Source organism: Cavia porcellus, unplaced genomic scaffold (genome assembly GCF_034190915.1).
Source record: "Cavia porcellus strain 051 isolate PalLab524CR breed Dunkin Hartley unplaced genomic scaffold, mCavPor4.1 scaffold_28, whole genome shotgun sequence".
In the NCBI taxonomy this organism is placed as follows: Eukaryota; Metazoa; Chordata; class Mammalia; order Rodentia; family Caviidae; genus Cavia; species Cavia porcellus.
Genome location: NW_026947511.1, coordinates 18218040 through 18238612, shown reverse-complemented (window position 1 = coordinate 18238612; position 20573 = coordinate 18218040). Strand labels below are relative to the sequence as shown.

The 20573-nt window shown below is 36.1% G+C and overlaps 1 protein-coding gene across 1 annotated transcript; it reads right to left on the bottom strand.

Annotated features, from left to right (window-relative positions):
- Positions 1–1132: 1132 nt before the first annotated feature.
- Positions 1133–16557, bottom strand: Tfam (transcription factor A, mitochondrial). The gene is made up of 7 exons (XM_003473570.5): positions 16048–16557; positions 15208–15326; positions 13406–13476; positions 12801–12947; positions 6176–6271; positions 2541–2597; positions 1133–2073 (listed from the first exon to the last, which is right to left on the bottom strand). Exons 1-7 carry the CDS (start codon positions 16146–16148, stop codon positions 1957–1959), a joined length of 708 nt encoding a protein of 235 aa, XP_003473618.2. The 5' UTR covers positions 16149–16557; the 3' UTR covers positions 1133–1956.
- Between the last annotated feature and the right edge of the window lie 4016 nt (positions 16558–20573).

Below are 20573 nucleotides of genomic sequence, written 5' to 3'. Positions count from 1 at the left end.
CAGCCCCTTCACTTTCTTTTCAAGCTACACTTTTCTTTTCAGTTCCGACATTTGTCAAATTTGGTATATAACAAGTCATTTTTTGGTGTGACTTTTTAACTTATTTTCCATTCAAAAACAACAAAAATCTTCAAAGTCAGCAGATCTAGAACCTACAATTTCTAAGTACTCTGAATAAAATACATATAAATTCTAAATTATACCTGTGAATGATGAAAAATAAACTTTTTCAAAAGGTAGAGCAGATTTTAAAAACCTTTGCTTGACAGTTTCAAGAAAATAAACAAATGCTTAAGAAGGAGCGCTCCCAACTACAGCGAGGTTTCTGTGATATACGCTAGCTGGGAAATGTGTTCATTTTACTGAGCCACTGCAAATAAATTGAGAATTTCATTATACATAATAAAGATCTTTTACATTATTTGCAACATAATTTAAGACTTAAAGATTATTTTCTTTGCAAACAATGGGGGTCAATATGCTGTCTGTTTAGCTTACACCGTGACAAATTCTCTTAGATGAGTGACAATGATTGCAAAGCAGGAACATCTAAAGTAACTGAAAGCATAGCCCTACGTAATAATACATGGGAAGAGTAGTTACGCTGAATTTTACCAGAAGCCATGGCTGGCATGTCTGCACAGAGCCAGGTGGTACATATCTGAAGTTTTCCACAGTATAGGCTCTGAAGCAGCCACCTAATTCTACTTGAAACACAAGAGCAGTTGAACACAATACACAGAACAATGAGTATGGTTGTGCTCTAGTAAAATTATTTACGAACCGTATATTTCATGTTAATTTTCACATTTATAGTTTTCCTTTAAAAAATCATTTAAAATATAATTGTAATTTTTAACTCACAAGCCATAAAGATGACAGTGAGATGGATGGGCCCATATACACTAAGTGGCTGTCCTTATATAGACCTTTATATATTAAGTGAAATATTGCACACTCCTGCCTTTGAAGACTTCCGTTTTTTACATTTGTCATTTAAAACATTATACCACAAATAGTCTTTGTGAATATACTCATACGAAACAAGAAAAATTCAGAAAAAATACAATTCCCTACTTTAAAAAAAGGAAAGCTATAAAGTGAATCTTAAAATGTGTAATTCAGAAACATGTAAAATGAATAATTAAAAACCTTTATTCTATGCAAAATAAACCAATATGCATACATATTGGTACATAATTGTACTTTAGGTAAAAGATAATGAATAAAAAGGTTTTTAAATCTCAGTATCTTTTACAAAAAGTTGTTACTGAAACCAACGATCACTTGCACATACAACCATCAGTTTTAAATATAGCATGAATTACACCTAGAAATTAGAATTTACCTAAGCGAGTCTGGCTTTTTATTGAACTAGGGCCTCATTTTGCATTCCAGGTTGGTTTTGAACTTACTGTGTAGCCCAGGCTGGCCTCAAATTCATAGCAATCCTCCTCAGCCTCCTAAGAGGTGGGTTTACAAATGTGTATTACACAGGGCTCTGGTTTCTTTTTTCAAATGCGTTATTGTATCATAGAGCACAGCGGCTCCTACAATTTGCGAACCTCTTGAAAAGAAACTTCTGCCTTCATAGTGTAAGAGACAAGAATACTATTTCCATAATTGTCATCCAGAATTAAGAAAAAAAACTTCACAGACTGATTTACCTTATTAAAGGTAAAATGATTCACTGTTACATCTGCTTGAGTTATTCTGATCCTCAGTACTTCTTAAACACAGAATAAAATTCTGCATGAACTCTGATCTGTTTGGTTTTTCAAAATACACAAAATATCTTCAAACAGCCACAGTCCAAGAGCTAAAGTCTCTTTTAACTGAATATGAAATGTTTACCAACGTTATTCTAATTTTACAATACTTTCTGATACTGAGACCTAATTGATTTCTTGTGTCCATCCACGAGGAGCACAAATCAGTCTTCTTTTTCCTGTTAACTTATTTTGTCTTTCGACGTATAAGATCACTTCGTCCAACTTCAATCATCTGTTCTTCCCAAGATTTTATTTCATTACGATAACGAATTTTATCGTCCTCGGCAAGCTGTTCATATACCTGAGAAAAAGTATAATACATGCTTCATCTATAAAATAGCAACTAATTTCTGGAATGTATCCATGTATGCAGAAATCTCATTACTATTCTACATGTGCAAAGGGAGACTAAAGAAAATGTTTTGGTGAGGTGTTAGATAAGAAAAAGGCTAAGAAAGAAAGCTTTTATAAATATTAATTAAGCTGTTACAATTTCTGGATGTGGGAAAGTGGTAAAAGCAAGACAGGATTACCACCTAATAGAGCGGACATTCAAGACTATGAATGATACTGTTTTAAATACTATTTTATTTGCTTTGAAAACTACCAAGAAAGAAATGTCAAATTAACTTTAATAATAGGAAAGTAAATTTAAAATGCTATTATTAGTACTAGTAGGTTATCTTAACATGAATCAATCCTTGCCCTTAGGTATTTTCTCATATTTATTCCAACTGGACACTTGAAACTAAAAGCCCTAACACTTACCTGCTTTTGAGAGTCAGACAAATTTTTCCAGTTTTCATATGCAGATTTCCATTTTGCCTGTAAAACAATATATATTTTAGTAGCACATATGGAGATTTTGGTGATTTAAAAAAAAAACTCTTATTATTCATTCCAACAACAAAATCTCCAACACCAATAATTACAGACAAAGCTGCATCAATTAATATCTTTTCTACATAACTATTAAACAGCTTACTTCTTTCTTCCTGTAGTCTTAGTTTATTTTAAATTGTGTGTCCAACTGTTTAGGTATAGTCATAGGAATATAATTCTCTAAGTCTATTTAGCTGAAGGCATTGGGAGCACCAGTCAAGTGTGAAACAGAAGTGAAGGTAGTACTGATTGATACACTCAATCAATGAAAAAGAAATCTAACCTCATCTGTAACAGATTCTAGCACACTGATTCTTAAGAGAAACAAAAAAGTTCCTGTGAAAATCAGATCCAAGTGAGGGCAACAGTACTGTGCAAAAATCAGAGAAATGGCTAACTATATACAGTATACAGGATAAATAAGCTAAAAGAAAGAAATTAAATGACCAGTTCAGAAGATTCATGTACAAATAATAGAAGTTATTTATAGTCAGAATACAGAAAAGAGAAAGGGAAATAAATACATCAGATCATACACAAAAGGACCAATAATTAAAATGTTTTTGCAGCCACTCACAGACTGCGGGGAGAGAGAACAAGGCTACACTAGGAAGCAAGCCAGTCTGGGAACCAGTGGCATGCACGGGCCACCACAGGACTAGGACCAGACAGACCTAAGCCCCTTCTGGTGTACAGGCTAGTAAACAAGAAGCACCAATTCCCCGCTTCCCCCTAACCATAAGCAACCAGCTTATCCAGAGAAACATAGTCTATGATGATAGATATCAAGGTGAAATGCAACTGGATGCCTGTGCTGCTCTCATTTTTCACTGACATTGCAGGTCTAAGGCCAGTGGTTGGATCATCTGTTCAGAGGATAAAGTACACAGCATGGCATCTACAGGGATCTCCTTCTAAGGGTTGCAGTCATTGTTGATTCCCTATGGTCTTGTTTTGAGGTGCTATATCATTTTCATTGTTTTAATGGGTTGGGTTTTACTCAATTTTGTTTGATTATGTTAAATCTGATATGAACAGCTATTTCAAAGATAGCAAGATATATTATGGTAACAATTTTGGATTTACTATTGGCTTGTTTTGAAGTCCTTTATGGAATTACTTGTCTTGTTTTTATTATTTCTATTCTATTCTGTTCTGTTTGATTTTTACTATGTCCAAAGCTATTTTGAAGACACCAAAAGGCATTACGGTAACTATTGTTGGTTTTATAATGCTTTGAAGTCTTGTATCACACTGGTTTGTTTGGTTTCGTTGTTTTATTCTCTTTAAAATAAAGAATAAATAAAATGCTTTCGCATTTCTCAAAAACAGTATAATGAGTTAGAAAAAAAGCAATACTTTTTTTTTTCTTTTGTTTGGTGCCAGGGATCGAACTCACCACCTCATGCTTGCCAGGGAAGTGCTTATGCCACCAAGCTAAACCTCTGGCTCCGAGAACAATACTTTTGAAAAATGTGAAGAAATATGATTTGTGCCCTAGAATTCTATATTTTCTGTAACAAACAAGTGAGGATAAAGATTTTTAGATAGGTAAAGCTAAAACACTTAATCTCCCATATACCTTTAGTATGGAAAATGCTACAATAGAATCAGAGTAAACCAGGAAAGACAATAGAAGACGATGAAGGAAGAGCCCCAGAAGTTACACACTAAACTTGGAAAGCAAGAGCCAAGCTGGAACAACCCAAAGGCTCCAGACTGAAACTGATGAATATACTTCAAGGTGCTGAAAGCTAGTGAGCATTGAAGAATTTGGGTTTGTATTATTGAAAAGCAAAAACAAAACAAAGAAAAGACCCAATCAATTTTAGGGAAAATAAATTATAGAAGAAAAAAATAATTGTAGGATATGGGACAGCTCAGCTGTGAATAGTATTGATTGGTAAAAAAATAGTATTGATTGGTAAAAATATGTGAATAGTATTGATATGGTAAAGACAGGCAATGCTTATAATTGTAAAAAATAAAGAAGCAGCAATGTAAGAACACTAGGCAAGAGGACTGCTGCAAGCTTGAGGCCAGCCTGAACTACATAGACTCTGTCTCAAAAAAACCAAAAAGGAGTATTAGTAGACATGGAGATAAATACCACAAAAACCAGCTAAGGCAGTGCAATGTGTTTGAGGTATGGAATATTACTGAGCAGTGAAAACTATTTTTCCATAACAAACCTAAAAGAACATTTTCATTTTTTAAACAAATTGTGAGGATGTATAACCACATGTTTTAATGAATCAAAATATAGTCAGGTTATACTTTGCAGGGACAGAAGCCACCCATTAAGCTTCCTAAGTGATTCCATAGTATTGTCAGAGTTGAGAAGCACTGATTTAGAAAAATTCTCTAGCATATAACCTTCCTATAATGAATGATAAGAAAAGTAATTCTACGGTAAGTTAATGACTAAATTCCAACTTAAAAAAATAGGAAAGTTTGCATTTCAGTAATATGGAATTATAGAAATTAAATTCAAAATCCTGAGGCGAGTAATTAAAGTGCATATCCAGGAAAGATAATGTAATACATACACATTATTTAATCATATGGTAAAAGGCACTTATACAATTACAGAACCAAATAACCCCAGAGACAGACTGCCAAAAATACCATTTCAGATTGACAAGAGTTAGGGATGTCAGCACTCATTTCTTTTACCTTGTCATATCATACAGAGAACAACACAATCACCTATGTGGACTTCCTATGAAAGAAAAAATGGAAAGACAGCCCAGCAGTGACTGACAAGCTTTTTTCTTTGACACAATCACATTCCTATGTCCATAACCAAAATTTTATTAAAGGAAATAACATGAAGCAACAGGTTATACTCAATTCCCAATAGAAAATATTGAAGCTCTCAAAAAAAAAAGGTATCTTGGTTCATAAACTTAATTTTTTCCATGATTCTGGTGGTGAACCAAATCAAACTCAGTGGTTAGGTTCAATGTTGACTTTACAGGGAAATGTGATTCAGTTCTCATCAAATTCAGTTTGCAACCAAAACTGGAAAAATTAAGTACATGAACTGAGGTTCTACTGTACTATAGCTCTACTCACATTCTTTACAGTGACTACAGAACTGTCAAGAGCTGAGGAGAAATGTCTCCAGACAAACATTAGCATCTCTATAAATGTGAAAATTTTGTTTTTAAATTTAAAGGGTTGGCAAGGTATCAGCAATGACGGACTCATATAATTGTTTATGGTAAGAAAGGACTTCTTGTGTGTATGTTGGCATGGCTCAAACCCAGAGAGTTACACTTACTAGCCAAGTGTTCTACCACTGGGGTACACTCTCAGCCCAGTATCATTTTTTCAAACAGATTCAATAAATAAGGACCTATCAAAAGACCTTTAATTTCTCTGAGTTTACAATTTTCTTTGACCACCTAACAAATGACAATCCTAGAATTTCCAAGTAATTTTTATTTTTCATTTTTTTCCAAGTAATTTTAAAGAAAATAAATAAATATATCCGAAAAAAATGGAGCTTGCTTTACCTGTATTGTGGTAGCTTCACAGTCTGGAATGTATTCAGCCAGATAAATGTTGTAAGCTGTACGAGGCCTTTTTGGTTTTCCAAGCGTTAATAACTCCTAAATAACAAAAGTATTAGAGTTAGGTATAGTCTTAACCTAAGAATTTTACCTGTAGACTATTCACTACTATGCATTACAGAATTAAAATGAATGCTGTTATTTTTATTTAAAGTATCTATTTTTTTATATTACGGAGTCAGAATATTTTTGAAAGCACTAAATCTTAAAAATTATAGATTTCATGAGTTATTTTTCCAAAATTCTTTCTGTAATTTGTACAGGTATTATTCAGACAATCAAAGGCAGATGTCTTGTGCTCTGGGTGAATGATTTGGGGATGACAATGCCCACTGTATATACCACTGTTAGCCCCTGATTGATGTGCTTTGAGATTTTATCATAGTTTTTCTTCTTCTTCTTCTTCTTCTTATGTTAGAATAAAATGGATTTGAAAGAAATTTCTTTCTTTATATGTTATTTTTATGGTTTCTATGAACTGACTAATTAAACATACATACAGATATATATATATATATACACACACACACACATATATATACAGGTATATATATATAGAACCTTTTTAAAAGATAAAATAATCCTAGTTTCACCCTTGAAGGATACCACTATGCCCTAGCTAGTGACGGTGAACCTAAGGCACACGTGATATTTTTTCAGTTAAGACAAAAGATATTAATGAGCTTTTTCTAAACTAAAACCTCAGTATTCAGATTTAATTGCAGCACTGGTACTCTGCGATAAATAAGTGGGTTTTGGGTTCCAGCTTGAGCACTTGTTTCTAAAAGGTTCACCATCACTCGTCTAGGCCAAATCACTGTATGTCACCATTCCAATTCACAAAAACAGGGCTATCTGTATAAAAATCTCTCCTAATTTATTTCCTCCTTGGATGTTCCTCAATCATCAAAGTAAAACAGATGTGTTAAATTCACTTTTAATAGGTACTAAAGGGGAGAAAGAAAATATGGAAAAAGTCCAATAATCGCTTACTATCTAACTTGGTTTCGTTCTCCAGTTCAGAGAATGAGGGATGCTGTGTTATTGTGTTTAGTTGCTGAATTTGGATAGAAAGTAGCATGAATTTTTATTTGTTTATTTTTGAATTCTGTTGAGGCAGGGTCTTGCAATGCAGTTCAGGCTGGTCTTGAACTCATGGCAATCCTCTTGCCTTAGCCTCCTGAGTGCTAGGATTATAAGTATGTGCCACCATGCCCCCCTAAGAAGTTATAAAATTCTGTGGTTCTTGGCAATTTTGTTATAATCAATAACAAATCTAATTTTATGCGTAAGTAAAAATAGAGATCTTTGATTTACATGTAGAGAAAATCCTTTCTAAATCTCTCAGTTACTATTGACATTACTGTAGACTCTAGGCACTTTAATTTTTAAATTAAACTTAAATACTTTGGTCCACTGTCTGTGGAGACACCCTTGAGGATTTCTCCTGCCGAGGGATTTATCTTCACTTAACTCTTGATCCTCACACTTGGCCCAGATCTCTAAAGGGAATCTTTAATGGGAAGAGTGAGAGTGGAAATGCGAATCCCTTTTATCTGCCCAACCCTCATTTCTAGCTCTCTTCAGCTTCACCATAGGCTGAGTGCCTTGAGGAGGAAGAGGTTGTGAAAGAGGGAAAATACACCTTCCCAAATACCATTTCTATGCTGATACTGTTACTTTTTGTATCTCCCTTCTGGCTCCCTTTAACTATCTAGACCAGCACTTGGACCATCACTGACCTGGAAGTGGGTGAGTCATCAACTTTAGCACTAGGACAGAGGAAACCTCTCGGGTCAGGGAGAAATGCTTTGGCTTCTCACAGTCAAGGATAGAATCTTTTTTTTTTTTTTTTTAAGAGAAATAGTTTTAACTCTGGAGACCATTTTTTAAATAGTATAAGTACTTGACTACAAGTTCACCAACTTAAACATACTAATGGCTCATAAAAAAAAAAAAAAAAAACTTACTTAAAAAACAACCTTTAAGTAAATTAAACTGAGAATCACAAATTTTGAACGATGTGGAGTTTTTAATAATTATTTCTATAAGGAAAAATAGATTTTTATTCTAGAGACCAAAATGGTGAAGTATCCATCAGTAATAAAATATACCCTTTCCAGGAAAACCTGTCTCTGTAGAAACAAAGTAAGCCCCAGCATTGGGAACTCTAGGGAGAAATAACAGATTAAGCCACCAGAACTACACCCAGACAAGCCCACAACTATTAGAAACTTCAACAACAGTATGGGGTTTTATACTGAAAGTTACTCCTGCCACACTGCAGGCTACAGGTAGAAAACGAATTTAATGTAGCACCTGCCATACTGCCAGAGTGTTTAATCAGACACTATTTTGGGTAGAAGTTTATTATTTAAGACTGAACCATAGAAAAATCATCAAACCTCACTTCAGAGCTCTCAATGTCATTCTCCCAGTTACTGGATGAGAGAAAGTTGAGGACAAGCAGTAGGCTTGACACTGACTCCCTGAGAAGTTAAACTCAGGTTTGAAATGACACAGGGCTCTCTGTTCCCCATAGTGAGAAGCCAGGGCTGGCTTGTAAGGCTTTCAGAGGTAGCTGAGTCTGAGTGTGTTGCTGTTCAAAACCAGTAGACTACTTAAATCTTTACTCCACTATTATATCCAGCACAAATAAGAGGTTTAACTGCTTTCCAATCTACCAATGTGAGCAAACATCAACAGCTTGGACTATTGCCAAAACCATGGGAGAATGGACAGGGGCACCTCATAAGCCCACACATGAACACTGATGCACCCAAATTCATAAAACAAACACTACGGGACATAAAAGATCAGATAAACAACAGTGTAATTACAATAAGGGGCCTTAAAACCACACCATCACAAATAGATCAACTAGACCAAAAAAAAAACAAGAAAGAAGTAACAGTTGAACCATACCCTCACACAAATGGATTTAACAGATATCTACAGAGTTCCATCTAACAACAGAATATACATTCTCAGCTGCACATCGAATTTTCCCCAAAACAGACCACATGCTGACCCATAAAGTACACTTAAGTAAACGCAAAAGAATCAGAATTATACTGTAAGTAATAGCAGATCATAGCGCAATAAAAATACAAATGAATGGCAAAAGGAACCATAGAAATTATGGAAATTAAACAATACACTCTTAAATAATCAATGTGTCACAAAAGAAATCAAGGATATTAGACAATTCCTATAATCAAATGATAATGCCAATAAAACATACCAAAATGAGACACAATAGAAAGCAGTCTTAAGAGGAAATAACTGTGAATGCCCACATCAGAAAATGAAATGGGGGCTGGGGATTTAGATCAGCGGCATAAGCACCTGCCTTGCAAGCAGGCGGTCCTGGGTTCGATCCCCAGTACCGATAAATTAAAAAAAAAAAAAGAAAGAAAAAGGAAATGTACACAAATAAATAATGATACACTCTGATATCCTAAGGGAAAAAAGATCAAAATCCAATGCTAGTGTAAGGAAAAAAATTATAAAGACTCGAGCAGAAATTAATGAAATTGAGACCAAACACAAAAATCTTAGAATCTTAGCTGATTTTTAAAGAATAAAATAGACAAACCCTTAGCCAATCTTACTAAAAAGAGAAAAGAAACAAACTAATGCAGCAATTAGAAATGAAAAAGGTGGCCAACAAGAAGACGAGCCCTCCCTGTGAGTCCGTGCCATGTGTGGGCCAGTTGGAAGAGATTCATATACCAGGCCTTTCCAGAGTGCAGCCTGGGAGACAAGAAGAGCCAAGCTCCCCCACTGATCTGAAGAAACACAGGATGCGATGATACCTATTGAAGTAAAATACAACTTAATGCCTATAGTGTTTAGTGTCTCACTGACTTTTTTAGGTCAAAAGCCAGTAGTCTGATCACCTATTCAGAGGATAACAACATGCAACAGAGAATCTATTGGGGGGGGGGGGGCGGGCTCCTCCTGTATCATTTTCATGGCTTTGTTTGGTTAGGTTTTATTCTATTTTGTCTTGATTTTATTATATCCAATGGCCTGGGCAGCTATTTCAAAGATAACAATATACATTATGGTAGACATTTTGAATTTACTATTATCTTATTTTGAAGTCCTTTATTGTGTTCCTTATTTTATTAGTTCTACTCTATTCTATTTTGTTTGATTTTTACTATGACTGAAGATGTGGGCAGCTATTTGGAAGACAAGAGGCATTATGGTAACCACCACTGATTTCCTATTATCTTGCTTTGAAATGCTGTATCATTTATACTGTCTTGTTTTGACTGGCTTTACTGTTTTATTTTGCTTGGTTTTATTCTCATTAAAATAAAAATTACCAAAAAAGGGGGGGGGGGTCGAAATGAAAAAGGCAAAAATCACAATGCATAACTGAAATCTAGAAGATTATTAATAAAACTACTTTAAGAATTTATATTCTGACTTCCAGGAGAACATGGTGGATAGATCAAAGCAGCTATGGAGGCTCTCTAAGATACCCAGCTTAGATTCCAGGAATGGTGTAGTGTGGGGATTCCTAAGAGGGGGAGATATACCCTGCTGATCCAGGAACAAACTAAGCTGAGAGACATGCGGGTCAATGTAAAAATAGAGAATGCAGAAACAACTCCAGGTACATATGTAATCTCAGACAACAGGGCCAAAAACATACACTAGAAGAAACAGCTTCTAACAAAAGGTGCTAGGAAAACTGCCAATCCACATGTTGAAAGTTGAGTCTAGACCCATATCTGTCACAATGTACTAAAGTAAAATCAAAATGGATCGAACACCTAAATGTTAAAACAGAAACAATCTACTGCAAGACAAAATGTATAGAACTCTTAAAGACAACAGGCATAGGCAAGGACTTTCTAAACAAAAATCCAACTACACAAGAAATAATAATCATGCCAGGCACGGTGGCATACATCTGTAATCTCAGCACTTGGGAGGCTGAGGCAAGAGGATTGCTGTGAGTTTAAGGCCAACGTAAACTACAAAATGAGTTGAGGCCAGCCTGAACTGCAGAGTAAGATCCTATCTCAGAAAAAAAGACCAGCAAAAAAAAAAAAAAAAAAACAAAAGAAAAAAGAAAGAAAGAAAAACAATAACCAACAAATGAGATCATATCACATTAAAGTTTCTGCACAACAAAGTAAACCACCAACAAAGTACAGAGACAAACTACAGAATGGGGAACAATTTTTGCCATCTATTCCTTGGATGGAGGACTAATATCTAGAATATATAAATAACTCAAAAAAATTAAACCCTCCCATGAAAGACATAATAAAAAAATGGACAACTAAGATTAATAGATACTTCTCAGAAGAAGTTCACATCACCAATAAATATATGAGAAAATGTTCAACATTGCTGCCCATTTAGAGAAATGTAAACTATAAAAACATTGATCCTACCTTACTTCAGAAAGAATGACTATCACCGTGAAACCAAATAACAAATGCTGGCAAGGATGTGGGGAAATAAAGCACTTTTCCATATTGTTGATAGAAGTGTACTCATAGAACCACTGATAGTTCCTCAAAAAGCTAAAAGTACAAATTCCATTTGACCCAGCTATTCTCCTTCTAGACATCTTCTTGAAAGAATTAAAGACATCATATTCAGAGATATATGCATATCCATGATTATAGCAACACAAATCATAACAGCTAAATCTTGCAAGAGGCCTGTGTCCATCAACTAAAAATGTGATATTTATACATAATAGAGTACTACTCTCTCATAAAGAAGAATAAATTTGAATCATTTGTAGGAAAATGAATGTATCTTGAGACCATAATGTTAAGTGAAATAAGCCAGACCTAGAAAGCTAAACACCACATAGCTTCTCTTATGAGAAACCAAAAGCACAAATAAAAAGCAAAATAAGCTATAATGATAGGATATAGGGAGATAAATCTTTTGCTACAGGGATAGGCACCAAAAGATGGAGGAAAATATGGAGGCAGAGGGCATGATAAAAAGAAAGATGATGTGTATGTATGTACATTAATTCCCTGTAAGAAATATAATCATTGTGTAGAATAAGCAAGTACCAATAAAAGTAAAAATTTTAAAAAGAAAATTCCATTCAAAAGCTTTGTCTGGCTTGATTCCTAAGTTGACATTCTTCTGCACTGTATTAATGAATGAATTCAGTCTCATTAGCGGTGCAGTATCAAATTTCCCACTACCTACTGAACAATTTCAATGAGATTATTCTAGACAAGGCTCTAAAGCAACAAAGCTTGCTGCTCCTGGTTGGATTTTTATAAGTCTCCATATAGCTTTCACCAGTTCTACCAACTATGTATTTCAAATCTGGATACATCGGAAAGTAGCATAAAGGATTTCCAAGACAGACTCAGTAACAAGTGGCCATAGGGGCAAAAGAACTCTCCCACTTTTGCCTGTCTATACCATACCTGATGACATTCTACTACATACTACCTGATGACATGTCATACCACATATTATCAAAATAAGGGAAAGCTACGTATGTTCGTAATTATGTACATTCCAATTCTTTATAATACAAACCCAATGGTTCATTGATACTCACTTTCTTTATTATTCCTTTCCTTTTCAAATGGTTTTGTGTTTTACTTTGTGCCAAAACTGCTCTCTCAGACAAAGACAGTGTTTCATTAATTCTGTTTCTCTCTTCTTTGTATGCCTTCCACTCTTCTTTATAAGCATCTTCATAGATCTATACATTAAAACCCAAACAAGTCAACAAATTGTTGCAGGCCAATTCAACATTGCATATTTGCTAAGGACAACTACTGACTTTAGATAAAGACAGACTGAGTTACAGGGAACAAGTACTCTAAGATAAGATATATGAAAAAGAGAGTTCAGTGGTTGGTAGCAATTTGAAAATGGTAGCTAACTGCTACTCTCTCATAAAGAAGGATAAATATGAGTCATTTGTAGGAAAATGAAAGTATCTTGAGACTATAATGCCCCATTTTCAAATTGTTACCAACCACTGAACTCTATCCCATACATCAATATTTTCATCATTTACATGGATCAGAAGGTACAGTTAGACATCCTAGACAACAGATATTAAAAAACATGTGGGTCATCTTGTTCTTTAAAAGGACATGACAACTTTCTTAATTGCAGAATTACTATTCTGCAATGCTGAAAACATAGCCTTACTTTTTTCTCTGCATCAGGAAGTTCCTTCCATTGCTCTCCAAGTCTTCTCATTATTTCTGTAATTTTTGTACCTATGAATTGGAATAAAGTGAAAAAAGATGTCATAATTTTATGTCTCAGGATTACTTTCTAAAAAGAGTACAATCTATTAGCCCTAAAACTTACATTACAGACACTCTACACCATATTTAATACAATCATTTAGCTTTTCTATGTCCAACTAATTTTAAGTATGGCAAATTAAAATTTTATACAACAATTTGAAAAGCCTATTATTTAATGACTAAGGAGTACATTATAGATCATAAAAGGCGTGATGCAGCACGCCTGCAGTCCCAGCACTTTAGGAGACTGAGGGAGGGCAATATGGCAAGTCTGAGCCAAGCCTAAGTAACTTAGCAAGACCCCTCTACTTCAAAATTTAAAAACAGCTGGGGACATCAGTGGGAAGGCTCTGAGATCACTCCCTAACATGGCAAAAACAAAACAAAAACTCACTTTAAGCAGCTGGGTTTATGAATTGTTTCAAATTTTTCATATCTATCTTTCAATGAAACTTCTTTTTCCTCCTGAGAGGAATTATTAACTTCATAAAACTCCACTAAACCACAAGACATAGTCTTACTTTTTGTAACACATCTCGTATTTCAATTACAAAAATATTATTTGGAACAAACCTATTCTTAAACTAACCCATTATTTTCCATTTTCTTTCTTACCTTTAGTGGAATGCCAGAGTACAAGTGAATTGGCAACCAAGTGTTCGCTTCCAGTCTTACATTTAAAAAGATGTGGGTACTTACACAAGTTTCTTAAAACTAATTCCTCATCTGTAATAAGAGCATGTTTATTACAGCTCATTTGATTGTCACAGGTGTCTTCAGAGGTGCTGCATGTAAACGTACTTAAAAGCCTTAAGCAGGAATTAGCTAAAGCTTTCTAGGCACTCAATGAACATCCTATCCAGAAATCCTTTTTCAGGAACTCAAGAGATAACTTTCAAAGAACAACACATTACGCCTGCCTTGCAAGCAGGCAGTCATGAGTTCGATCCCTGGTACCAATAAAAAGGAAAAAAACAAAACAAACAAACAAAAAAAAAAAACAAATTTAGGGGCTGGGGATTTAGCTCAGCGGCATTAAGCGCCTGCCTTGCAAGCAGGCAGTCATGAGTTCGATCCCTGGTACCGATAAAAAGGAAAAAAGCAAAACAAACAAACAAACAAAAAAAAAGAAAAACACATTAACTTAATTCCTTCCATGATTCTTATCACAGAATTGGTTCTTAACTCTAACCCACATGGGACAAATTCTGCAACCAGAATCACAGAAAGAAATTCGTGAACTGAGGCAACACTGTAATTTAGTTTCAGAACACTTCCACATAAATTATTTTATTGCAACAATATGAATACACTAATGCAGAAGTAGCAGCCAAGCTAGGTGTAATGATGTATGCCTATAACCTCAGCATTTGGAAGGTTAAGATAGGAGGACCACCATAAGTTTAATTAAAAAGTGAGACCTCATCTCAAAAAAACAGAAGGAACAGTAGCTAAGCAAGAGATATTTGTCTGTGGTACCCTAAACTAAAGACAACTAAACCCTAAATTCAACTTTTTCATTCTCTTCCCAGGGTACTTTCCAAACTTCAAGTTATTTTAAATATGCAGGTCATTGGTCCTCATTTTTAAGTATTTCTACTTGGTATGGAAGTGTACATCAAAGTGTACTATTTAACAACTTCGTGGACTTTTTTTATGACATCAGAAAATAATACCACCAACCCCAAAACTCCTTACCTGGGTTCTGAGCTCTAGTTATGCTCAACTTTTCTTTTAAAAATCGAGCGTATGCATTCGCAGGTCTCTTTGGATATCCATTCGAGGTGGATGAAAACCACTTTGGAACATACACAAAACTATACATAAATATAAAAAAAAAAGTCAGACATTTTTTTTTTGGTAGCCAAGTTTTATTAAAGGTAGAAAAAAAAAATCAGCTCCTGAAGAGCTAGTTTGGGCCAAGTAAACGTAGGAAAAGAAGTACACCCTACAGCGTGAGGGTGGGCCACCATACAAACGAGAACGTAGCAGCCAACGTCAGGCATTTGCTAATATTGACATGCACAGGAACAGATTCCAAATAAGATGTCATCAAGATGCTATACAGCTGATACTTTCACCAAGAATACTAACAGCACTTATCTTTTTAGGGTCCCTTTGTCGTGTGGTGCCGGGTCCTCTACCACTCAGCTTCATCCTTAGCTCTTCTGATTTACTAAAATCATGCCCCACCCAAAAAGAAAGGTCTCCAGGCCTTACGTCCCACAGTCCTGATCTCCTAGCTTGGGTAAAGTGGCGGAAAGCATCTATCCTCCAGCTCCTGGGCTCTGCACTTTTATCGCCTGGGTAATGGCGGGAGAAACCTAACCAGCGCTAAAGGTGGAACAATGGGGAAGGGCGGAAGAAGAGTAACAGGATGTAGAGTACTACCAACATAAGGTTTGCTCTCAAATCCCTTGGCAAGGTCATCTGCATGAAGGGTGCAGGGTTGTAGAAATCGAAGGACAGCGTCGGCATCCCAGCCCTGAGACGACCCAGGCCCCGCTGTTCTCCCGTGGCGCGACTGAGAAATCCTACCTGAAAGGTGAGCGCAGTCTACTTCCACAGCCGGCGCACAGCTCTGCTCCAGACCTTCCCAGAGCCCTCGCCACGCTCCACACACCTCGGAGGAGCGCCATCGCACCGGCGGACGACGCAGTGGCCCAGCCACCCGAATAACGAACAGCCAAGGTAACACTACCTGAAGCGTGCGAGGTACCCTACTAAACCTGTTATCATGCCCGCCACTCGCGAGGCACTATGGGAAGTCAGTCAACATCCGGTCTGGAGGTGGGCGGGGCATACTGTGCGCAGGCGCAGTGGCGAATGCCCGTGGGTGCGGGGGATGAAGGGATCGAAAATAGTCGCGCGGTGAAGGGTAGCCGCAGGATCATCGCCTGCAGAAGACCTTGGCCTCTAGAGGGCGTTGGTGATCAGCCTCTGCCCCGGGTCGTCCCCGCAGTCGATCCCTTAGCTGGATCTGGGCGTTAGTTGAGGGACCGCGGCGGCCTCACCTGGCTCCGACACCCACCGGAAGGCGTAGGCTTGAGGCGGCCCAGAGTGCACGTCACAGGCGGTGTACGGCAAGCGCAAGGGGCAGCTGTTCAGCCTGCGCTGCTCCGGGTACGCGCGTCCTGCAGAACCCAGCGTTCAAATAGAGGGCGGAGAAAGCGATGGATTCACAGCTCTGCAAATGCAGATTCCCAGGACCTCTCGCAGAGCTGCTCGGTGTGTCTGCATGGGGCTCCTGAATATGCGTTTTTAACACTACCCCGATGTCTAGCAAGTTCTAATGCATTGGTTTTGGACCTCATTTTAAACAGTGGATTTAGACTGTCCGCCCATTTACTGCACAATGGAGTTGCCCTCCAGCTCTCCTTCATGTGACCAGAGGACGCTTAGGCTATGGAACCACAAATTCGAATTCTGTCCCAGCATTGGCATTCACATTATGTTCTAGGACTGTCGTATCCCCTACTAAGTTTCAGTTTTGCCCTTCTGCAGATGGGGTGGGTTAGATGAGTTTTTCCAACTCCCCGAGAAAGTATGACAAGTACTCCTTGCGATACTGATTGATGTGATGTACAAGTGTTGATTTATGTTGTATATGTAACAATTTCTGTACAAACAGTTGTATGGATAAGATTAGGAAGACCTAAAGATATCTAAATGTTCTTGCAGCTGTTGAATATCAGTTGTCTTAAAAGATAACCATCTTGTAGGATTGCCATTCTGTTGGATCTCTGTAATTGTTAAAATTTTCTTACCAGCATAAAAAGTGTAAGAGTTGAGAATCTGCTACCTTTCTGTGACGGCCAAACCCTGGCCCACTTCTTCTTTTAAGTGGTAAACAAGTATTACCACTTCCTTTTTCATAAATCCTCAGGGTTACCAGGGAACTTCCAGGTCATCTGTTCAAACCTCTCCTTCTGTCACTGAAGAAACAAACTTTTCTGAGTATACACTATTAGCCAGTTGCCAATAAAAGGCAAATAAAAGACAGCATTTCCTTATTAAAGTCTGATGGCACAGACAAAGAAGTAATTACAACACAGTGCCAAGATGAAGTATGGGATAGGATCCCTCATAATTTCATTTAAGATGTTTTATAAAACAGTTTGTTACCTCGCGATTTTTCTAGAATATTTTCTTTCTTTCAGATTTGGATTTCTTAAAAATGTTTTCGTGTCACTTTGAAAATTCTTGCTGTAAAGTTCTTATACATCAAATTGATCATATTTCTATTTTCATCATATACAAATCATCTTTAAAACTCATCTAAGTTGCATTTCTTTAAATGTATTTACAAAGAACTATATAGCTCCTCTTACTCAAACTATCTTTGGACAAAAAGACATATGGTTTTGTTTATATTTACTTTATAAAATGAAGACTTACTATATAATCTTTGCCAAGGTTCTTTTCCTTTGTTTCAAAAGTACATCCATCCTCATAACTTCAACTGTAAGTTACATCCTCATGATTCTCATATTTTATATTAAGTCCAGACCTCTCTTTGAGTTCCTTATACTCAAAGAGTATATACTCAAAAATTTTACTTTTACTACTATGCATCACATGTACCTCAACACTCCCTGAACAAATTTCATCATCTTTCCTTTATCTTGAACTCTTAGTAAGAGGCATCAATTTTCCACATCACGCATCCAAGTCAATAACTTGATAAATTATTCTAGAATCTTCCCAACTGATACTCCACCTCCATGATCCCAAATGATGCTGAGCCTACCTTATCCATCCTTCTAGGATGTGACTTTTCTCCAGTCCTGTTGCTGTTGCTTTTGTTCGTAACACTAATATGTTTACAAATCAGCTTTCAATAAAAGAAAGCCCTCATTTGTAATGTTTGCCATGTTCTGTAGTGTAGATTCTCCCACCCTGGTTGATCTCAGCCTACCAGCCTGAAGTCACTGAATCTGAAGTTGGGTAGAAATGAGCTGGTACTCTATCCAGTACCAGCTGAGTCAGGCTCTGGCATCTTCGCCCAAATTCTTACAGTAATTTCCCAGTCTTAGTGCTCTTACTTTTATATCAACGTGTACCTACAGAAAATAAGAATTTCTTGTTAGAAATATCATTTGCCACCAGAAGGCAGTTGTGCATAGAGATAAAAACTGTGTACAATTTTAGAATATATGTGTGAAAGTAATGGTCTTGGTTAATTGATGCCTGCATATTGGTGAAACAGAAAGTAGCACCAATGAGTAGTAGCAGGCTAAAAACCTTGATAATTCATTGCTAAATAGATTCCCTGCTGAATAATGGAGGGTTAGATGCATGGATATCACTCAAATGAAGTAAAAATATTACTAAAAGAAGAAACAGCCATGTTTTTAATAATGGACAAATAATTAAGCTACAATCAGAGTGATTCCCTAACAGCTCTAGAACGATAAATAGATGTGATTCTGATTTGGGGATGGTGGCATACACCTATTATCCCAGCCCCCTGCCAAGCTGAGATAGGATTCCAAGCTCAAACTCAGCCTGGGCAGTTTAATGATTTAGCAAGACCGTGTCTCAAAAATAAAAAATAAAAATAGGCTGGGAAATGTGCCTCAGGACCACAAAAAAGTGATTCTGAATTTATAAGTAAAACATGTCTAGAAATAAGATCTTACTACAACCCTGCATTCAAAGATAATACTCATCAACAATACTATAGCAGTGTAATAGAAACTGGAAGGGGCAGAAAATGATAGAACATTGTAACTATCCGCAAGAGGTCACAGTCTGATTGAAGAAGCAACATATAAACACAATTATAAAAATGCAAAAATTCACTGAAATAATATGAGAAACATTTTGCAATTCAATTAAATATCTTACTTTATTTTCTTTAAATCTAGTTTAAGAAATTATATGTGTAGAAAACTATGTGTAACTTTTTCTTCCTAATCTTTTTCATTCCCTCATGGTCAATCTTTACATCACTGGAGTTTGCCTTTTAGATACAAAAGGAAGGAAAAAAGAAATAGAGAAATTTGAAGAAAGAACAATTGCATGTTAATAGTTCCCAGCCATTCAAATTAGTTTATAAATGATCTTTCAATCACAAAAGGTCTGCATGCGGCTTATTAAGGACATGTCAGAATTATTTTTAGCCACTGCTGTAACAGCATTATGAACAATAAATATAGCTTTTCTATTTTAAAGCTGATTCTGTGAGTCAGTAGAACAGAGGACAAGGAAAAAGGACAGCTATAATTCTATGCAAATGTATAAGCCCCAATTCAATTATGTTTCTGGAAAGTCCTGAAAGATGACTTAGAGATTGGAAGAAATCTATAATGAGTAGATTGATGGGATGCTGTTAATAAGACAATATAATCCATTGTATCTACCATAGTATTATTATGAAGCACTTGATCAATATAAATAATTATAATTTATTCCTTATTATTGTGCCTAGTGTTTTACATATATTTTCTCTAAACCTCCCATAAATCTTGCAAGGTGACATTATTTGTATTTTACAGGTCTGAAAACAGGTATTCGGAGAGCTATATATAGAAAGGATATCTTCCTTTTTAGTATTTTGTTAACAAAAATTTTCCCCTTTAAATTCACACTTGCAGCTTTTAAATTACAGTTTATTCTATATAAGTACAATATAGACAAATCAGTCATGAAGCTGTAGGTTTAATGCTTGCTCATAGTCTTGTTTTTTCTGTTGCCTACTCTTCCTTGACTTTGTTAGCTGAGTGGCATTTCCCTTATTTGTGCTTTCATCTAGTTATTCAAGTATTTACTGAGATTTGAATTTAACATAGTTACACAGCCAGACATACTGGTACATCCCTCCCCCAGCACTCACTAGGGAGGCTGAGATAGGAGGATTACCATGAGGTAGAAATCAGGCTTGGCTACTTAGTGACTTCAAGGCCAGCCTGAATTATAGAGTGATACCCTGTCTCAACAACATAGTATTAAAAAAGTTACATATATGTATAGATAAGCATAATTAAAATGAATATAAAGTAATACAAAATTTGGTTTAATAGTGATTATATCTGAGTATGCACAAATGAGTGGGAGTACTC